This window comes from Barbus barbus (assembly GCF_936440315.1).
Source record: "Barbus barbus genome assembly, chromosome: 4".
NCBI classification, from domain to species: Eukaryota; Metazoa; Chordata; class Actinopteri; order Cypriniformes; family Cyprinidae; genus Barbus; species Barbus barbus.
In genome coordinates this window covers 1,123,181-1,131,206 of record NC_136732.1, presented here as the reverse complement: position 1 = coordinate 1,131,206, position 8,026 = coordinate 1,123,181, and the positions used below count along the sequence as shown (strand labels likewise).

The 8,026-nt window shown below is 38.6% G+C and overlaps 2 protein-coding genes across 2 annotated transcripts; one reads left to right on the top strand and one right to left on the bottom strand.

Moving 5' to 3' along the window:
- Window positions 1-2,250: 2,250 nt before the first annotated feature.
- On the bottom strand, window positions 2,251-3,411 carry LOC306861547 (interferon-inducible GTPase 5-like; the record flags this gene model as incomplete). Its single annotated transcript, XM_079403874.1, has 1 exon — window positions 2,251-3,411. The coding sequence occupies one exon, from the start codon at window positions 3,409-3,411 to the stop codon at window positions 2,251-2,253; it is 1,161 nt and encodes a 386-aa protein (XP_079260000.1).
- A 2,623-nt stretch (window positions 3,412-6,034) lies between these two features.
- On the top strand, window positions 6,035-7,809 carry LOC306861539 (uncharacterized protein; the record flags this gene model as incomplete). Its single annotated transcript, XM_079403861.1, has 3 exons — window positions 6,035-6,455; window positions 6,994-7,334; window positions 7,624-7,809. 3 exons carry the CDS (start codon window positions 6,035-6,037, stop codon window positions 7,807-7,809), a joined length of 948 nt encoding a protein of 315 aa, XP_079259987.1.
- Between the last annotated feature and the right edge of the window lie 217 nt (window positions 7,810-8,026).

Genomic DNA, 8,026 nt, shown 5'->3' with positions numbered 1-8,026 from the left:
TGCACTTGTTAAAATTACAAATTACTTGCTTCTTGCTTCAGATCAAGGCTGCATCTCATTGCTAGTATTACTTGATCTTAGTGCTGCGTTCAACACTATAGACCAGGGGTTTTCAACATTTTAGGACATGCGCCCCCCTCAAGTTTGTGTAATTTCACTCGCGCCCCCCAAACACCCCCCGCGCGAGCCCAAAGTGTGTGAACATCATTCACATATTGTTTGCTGCGTTTCCAGTGCGTAGCATTAAGAAACATATAACCACCTTACCTGATTCAGTGTGATGGCTGAGCCTGTTTCTGAGATAACAACATGCCAATCCGTGGTTGGATTTCTGACATGACTAACCGTAAATCATTTTACACCATTCTCACTGGGAGTCAGATTGCGGGAGTCAGATTGCCCCCTAGCGGATGGCTGAAGATTTGAAAGCTCGTATTCATAAATCTTCCAAGGCAATGTCTCTGAATTAATTGATGCTCGCGCCCCCCTTGACAGGTTGAAAACCCCTGCTATAGACCATGATATACTCATAGATCGATTACAAAACTATACTGGTATTCAAGGGCAGGCTTTAAGATGGTTTAGATCCTACCTGTCCGATCGCTACCACTTTGTTCATTTAAATGGGGAGTCATCTCAATTATCACCAGTAAAGTATGGAGTACCACAAGGATCTGTCCTAGGTCCTCTGCTATTTTCAATATATATGTTGCCCCTTGGTAATATTATTAGAAAATACGGGATTAGTTTTCATTGTTATGCTGATGATACTCAACTATATATCTCAACAAGACCAGATGAAACTTCTCAACTATCTAAGCTAATAGATTGTGTAAAAAATGTAAAAGATTGGATGACCAATAATTTCCTCCTATTAAATTCAGATAAGACAGAGATAGTACTTATTGGACCAAAAAACAGTACACAGAATCTCTTGGATTATAATTTGCAACTAGACGGATGCACTGTTACGTCCTCTAAAGTCAAAAATCTGGGTGTTATTTTAGACAGCAACTTGTCCTTTGAAAATCATATTTCCCATGTTACAAAAACAGCATTCTTCCATCTTAGAAACATTGCCAAGCTTCGAAGCATGCTCCCTGTTTCTGATGCAGAAAAGCTAGTTCATGCATTCATGACCTCTAGACTGGACTATTGTAATGCACTGCTAGCTGGTTGTCCTGCATCTTCAATAAACAAGCTACAGATAGTCCAAAATGCAGCGGCTAGAGTTCTTACCAGATCAAGAAAATATGATCATATTACACCAATTTTACAGTCTCTGCACTGGCTACCTATTCAGTTCTGTATCAGTTACAAAATATTATTACTTGCCTATAACGCCCTAAATGGTTTAGCTCCTGCGTATCTAACTTGTCTTCTACCACGCTACAATCCAACCCGCTCCCTAAGGTCACAAAACTCTGGACTTTTGGTAGTACCTAGGATAGCAAAGTCCACTAAAGGAGGTAGAGCTTTTTCACATTTGACTCCCAAACTCTGGAATAGCCTTCCTGATAACGTTCAGGGTTCAGATACACTCTCTCTGTTTAAATCTAGATTAAAGACACATCTCTTTAGTAACTAGGAATGACAGAAGCTTCAGTCTGGATCCAACCCTTACATGATCTGAGATGACCGAACACCTGAGAAAGATGATGCCAACCCCTCAGAGGACCTCAGAGGATGCCAACGCTCAGACAACATACAGAATTACCATATATTTAATAAGTTAAATATATTAAGGTTCTGCAATATATAAATATATTGTGGAAACTTAAATTCCTGTAGAACTGCTTTGTAACGATTTGTATCATAAAAAGCGCTATACAAATAAACTTGAATTGAATATTCATAACAAAAAAGACAATCACAGTTATATGAATATTTTATTATGTATGAGGTATATATACATGATTATATGTGAGACCAAAAATTATCCTGATTTCAGCAATGAAATTTAACAAATAAAAGAATTTAAAAAACAACAATGGAAAAATTATAGTGTTATCAACTAATTAAAGTTATATACTGTTTACATTAATATTCAAGTTATTCATTAAGATCTATAAAGTAATATCTATTCCAAATTCAACATCAAAAGAACAATCTAACAAAAACAACATCCTATGAGTTACTCCGTGACAAAGGCAGAAAATGCATACATGCTCTACAGGAAATAAACTATATAAACAGAATCAATCTATATCCTCAAAGTTAATGACATGTTTTCAGGCCAGTTAGGAGTTATTAGATTGTGTCCAGCCCAGCAACTTTTCTGATTTCTAGCGCAGTATTTGCCAGTTCATTTAATCCTTCTCTTAAGAGATACTGAGTAGAAGCAAAGGATAATCCTGCAGCAACAGCACTGCCCACACCTGGAAGGAGACTCAACATATCTTTAATGGCAGCAAGTGTTACAAGTGCAGAAGAGACTTGTATTGTGGTTATTGCTTTTTTTTGGATGGCATCAGCAAACTTTGATTTGGCCCGATATTCCTTCAAGGGAATGCCCACTTTTTTTGAAAGCCTTTTCAGTGATCTGTCATCCAAACCAAATGCATAATAGCACCTTGAAAGGAAAAGCAACACAATGACTGCATCGCATACTACTGATAGCCCAGGCACCGGGGCCGCTGCTACACCAGCAGAAGCAAGAGATGTAGCCCAGATCAGACCTTTAAATAACTTGATCTTCTTCTCAAGACATGCAGCAGAGCAAACTGGCCAAGCTTGTAGAAGAGCAGATCGCTTATGGACTGGAAGCTCTTCTAAGAGTGTGTTTTCAAGCATTTCAAAATCATATTTCCCCAAATCAACAGATGATATCAGGAAAACTTTGGAGTCTCCCATTTCTTTCAAGTTATTTTGACAGTCCTCTCTTATTGTGTCTAGGACTTTCTGCTCATTAAATCTCTTTTTCCTTTGCTCTGAAGAAATGTCAATGTCAATCTTGGAACGGACAAAGTAAAAAAATTTCTTCCGTTTTCTTATTTCTTTAGCCAGCAGGATGTCATTCTGCATGAACCTTTCTGAGTTGAGGATTATAAAAAAATCATAGGTTTTAAATTTCATCTCTTTAAGGTATTTATTTGCTTTGAAATTTGGACTTCCTATTCCAGGCAGGTCCCAGATTTTCACATTTGGCATTGTAGGATGCACATACATAGTGGGCTCCTTTGTAGTTTCTGTGACACCAGTAGGTGCGGCCCCTTCATCATTGTCACGTAGGCCTAGAATTACATTTACAAAGGAGGATTTCCCAGATCCTGTCTTTCCCGTCACCGCGATGTTAAGTGAGACATTTAAAAACTGGTCAAAAGTTTCTTTCGCTTTTGCTGTAGCCCTATCCAGTGTGGACTCGCCTGATTCCTTTACTACCTCCAAAACAGCACGGTCTTGAGTTGACATGTTTTAAACTGCAAAAGTTAAAGAAGTACCTTAAGCATTACTTTATTCTTGAAGATTGTGGAATGTAATTATTTTAATTTCTGTTATAACAGTAATTTCAGTAATGTGATCCAGGTTCCAGCTCTTTGTTTAACTAATGGAGTTAATAGAAGGCGTAGAAGCATTGTTACATTTAATGGCAGATTTATTGCCCTAAAGGGTCTTAATTATGGTGTACATTACAATTAAAAAGATCAAACAGACATAGAATTTGATGTGTTTAATACTGACCTTTAGAATGGAGAGGTTTTAACCTGTTCTTTTCCTGTGTTTTCCTCTGCCCTGTCAGTGGAAATAAAACCATGTTTCATCAAATAGACTGTATTGATGACAGGTCAATTTACTTCAGCGGCACAATACTGAATAACATAACGTTAAGGGAGACGGGTTAACTAAGGCTGTCGTAAATCCTCAATACTTTGCAGAACTAGCTCAGGGTCCTAGATAAATAAATGTTAAATTGGACAAATTATACAATTATTTATAAATATACATACAACATTGGCTATATATTATTATTCAGTCATATAGTATGGTGTATTTTGAACATACCTTGAACTTTTTTCAAACTTACAGTTGATTTCCATAAACTTGTGTGCTGTAACAATCCAAGTGTAATAATGCCTAAAGAGGGATGGGGACTTAGAAAGTGGGGCAGAACCTCCAACCACAGTTAGGGCTTGGCAAAGCCACCCACAGGGCTTCAATTCTTTCCATGAACAAACATACTTGCTTTTCTTCTAATAACAATTACTACCACAGTGAATACAAATTTACCAGCAGATGTTTGAGTTTGTGACCTGCTGTGACATGTTCAGTTAGTTTCACTTTAATGGACATTTCCTTTGTTCTAGTTTCCTGCCACCTATTATTGAGTTCATTATCACTGTGTTCCTCATTTTTTTCCATTTAATTCAGAATCTGAGAGATGGAGACATACGTAATTTTATATTTAATGACTTGCCTGTGACTAATCTAAAGATAAACAGCTAAATAATCCCATTGTCATATTCTGGAATTTTACCACTGGCTCTTATAGTGGTTATTCGTTTGGGTAAATGAAAAAGAGCAATCTTTGGTCCGATTACTTAACAACTTGCTCCAGAGCAAATTGATCTGGATTAAAGTGATCTGTATGAAACCAACGCGATGTCTCAACTCATTACATCTAATGCGGTCACGCGGTTCAGATTCTAAACATTACAACATGAGACACATCATTCATAAACAGCCTGTTTCTGGAAGACGCGCTGAGATAAATAACCCAGAATTTACCTCAAAAGAAGAACACAACTGGATGCGTGGGGCAGCTGGATCCAGTGGAGGATATCACTCTGATGAGTAAAGCGCAGGACAACTCGAGGTGTCGCACACCAGACGCGTACATGCTATACAAACATGTTCTGAGCTGCAAGATGGGTGCGTTTTAACTTCATTTATTATTATTTTAATGGATAATAGCTGAGTTTTGAACGTTAATCAATGAAAAGATCTGTGTTATGAAAAGTCTGTTATTGTTTTGTTGTATCTGTTGTCTAGGCAACTGTGTTACATAGTAGCAATATTGTTTAGCTAACGTTAGCTAGCCAGCCTGAGTTACAACATAACCAAACGCCTTGTTAATTTATTTCAATGAAACAAATGTACTGTATTTTAGTTTATAATATCTATTTTTTTAATTTTATGTACAAAATAATCTAATCTGATGAAAATAAAGAAAATCATAGATAATACCATGGTGTTGTAACGGGGTTGACGAGACGTGAGACATGCGGATCCATTTGTGAAACTTTATTATAAAATATGGTTAACTTCAGGCAGGGTCAGTACACAGCAAACAGGTATGGCAGAGGCAAAACACAAGAGCAATCCTAGAGCAAGCGTAGGTCGACAAACAGTATCCAAACAGGGCAAGGCAGAGAGAATAATCCAAGAACACGGGCAGGAATCAAAACACAGGAACACTAACTAGGGATACAAGGAACGCTTGGTAATGTAGCAAGGCTAACAAATACTCGGCGATGAGCCAGAGGAAGTCCCAAGCTTAAATAGTGTGTGTGTGTGTGTGTGTGATTGTGAGATGGTACTCAGGTGTGGGCGTGATCAGTGTGAACAGCTGTGAGTGATTAGTGAGTGCAATGGATGGTGGGAAATGGAGTCCAATGTGCTGTGTAGTGTGAAAGTCCATGTGGTGAGCGGGTGACCTCTGGTGGTGAGTAAACTGAAGTGCATGGCCAGGATTCGTAACAGGTGTGTTTGTATAGTCCTAGAAATAAATATATATACAGGGCTGTGTATTCCCTAGTTGTCAAGAAACATGCATGAGACATAAATGTGGGTGTATAATTAACTTATGTAACATATTAAGGTTTTTGTATGAATGCCCTGTTTTTCCTGTTATTCTCAAACAGATCAAATTTTGTCTGACAACAAAAAAACTGCTGCACTGCTACTTTTACGTCACAGAATACAAAACCCCCCAAAAGAGTCAATCGCATTTGGGTACACCCTCTAAATGAAAAAAGGACACAATTAGCCTTTTTCACACTTCCGGGTTTTGCGCAGGGTAAAATTACTTCCGGTAATGGCGGAGTCGAAGAATAAATGTTGCTGTAGGGTCCCTCAGTGCACCAACTCTAAACAAAAACAACCATATTTGAGTTTTCACGGGTTTCCTTTAAACGAAGACCAAAAAAGGAAATGCGTCGTCGCTATTAGACGGGAGGAAGGCTCTACGTTCGTAATTCGGAGAGGTAGCACATATGTCTGTAGTCAGCATTTTACCGCTGCCGATTACGCTCCGGGAAGTTCGCGGCTGAAAGTTGGTGCCATTCTCAGTCGTTTCCCTTGGAACAATTTCCATGTACCCCCTGAAAGGCTGTCAGCTTTTGAAAGAAAGCTCGACTTGGCATGTTCTGTCCAGGAGCAGCCGGCGGTCTTAGAGGATGCACCCAATGAATCCATTCATGTTGAAGAACATGATTACGTGGCACGCCCACCTGCCGGTATGCACTAATGATAACTTTTCCTTATTTGTGATTCTATAGTTGCAGGTACCTTTGGTGTCCAAAGTAATTTTTTCAGCTTTTTTAAATGGTTATATTATTATTTTAATAATTTTCTACTCGTTGTCATTGATCACAGGATGTAAAGGCCATAACAATATAATATTTTCTGTAAATAGTGTCTTATATAGCTGAAAATCATTATTTCTTGTTGAATTGACATTAATGTATGTGTCTCTCTCTGTGTATGACTGTCAATTCTGTTACATACTATCAACATTCTCACTCTACTTTAGTAATATAGTTTGACACTAATTCAGAGAACTAGAAATCATGATTTTCCAAAATAAAACATTTTCAAAAAAAAAAAAAATTATAAAATCAATGTTACAGGCTATATATATATATATATACACTGTATATGTATTATATACAGTGTGTGTGTGTGTGTGTGTAACATCTTTTTATTCATGAAAAAAATATATAAAAATAGTGTGATAAGTTACTAACTATATATATATTTTTTTAATTTCCATAGGTGCATTAGATGAGGCTCTACAGTACATTAAAGAGCTGGAGCCGAGGCTGCAGAAAATGTCATTGGAGAAACAAACAATGGTGAATAGATTTTGTGTTTCTGATCAAACATTCAGGTATTACACAAAGTTTCCCTCACAAGAAGTTTTCCAGGTGTTCTGGGAGTCTATCTGTCCATCTGCCAGCAATCTGGTGTACTGGACCAAGGCACAGAGGATGGGGCAGGAAGCTTTCCCAAGCCCTAGCCCTGCACGGAAGATCCAGCTCATAGATGAACTGTTCATCTACTGCTGTCGGGTAGCTGCTGGACTGAGGGAACAAGTTATCGCTGACATTTTCAGGGTAAGCATGGCCACGGTGAGCAGGACCATTATCACCTGGGCTAATTACCAGTTCTTTGTGTTGGGTTCAGTACCCATTTGGATGTCCAGGCAACAAATATGCCATGCCAGAGAATTACCGTTTGTTCAGTCCAAACCTGTGAGTTATCCTGGACTGCACAGAAATCCGCTGTGAAAGCCCTACATCGCTCACACTCCACTCTGAGGTCTTCTCCAGTTACAAGAGTACTACAACATTCAAAGGTCTGGTTGGGGTAGCTCCGTGTGGTGCAGTGACTTTCATCTCCCAGTTTTACACCGGTTCAATCTCTGACAAAGAAATTATGAAGAAATCCGGCATTTTGGACCTGCTTGGGCCTGGAGATGCGGTCATGGCAGACAAGCGGTTCACTGTTGAAGATATGCTCTCCAGTGTTGGCGCTAGACTGATCGTTCCACCTTTCCAATGTGCCAAGCAGTTCAGCAAACAGGACTGAGAAAAAACACAGGCCATTGCACGCCTCAGAATTCTGGTGGAAAGGGTGATTCGAAGAGTAAAGGAAAACCACATCTGGGATTCTGTTGTGCCACTCACCTCGTCAGGAAGCATTAATCAGATCTGGCATAATTGCTGTTTTATGGTTAATTATCAGGGACCAATGAATGTATATTAGATTTTTAAGAATGACTGTGATTATTACAGTAGTAATGTTT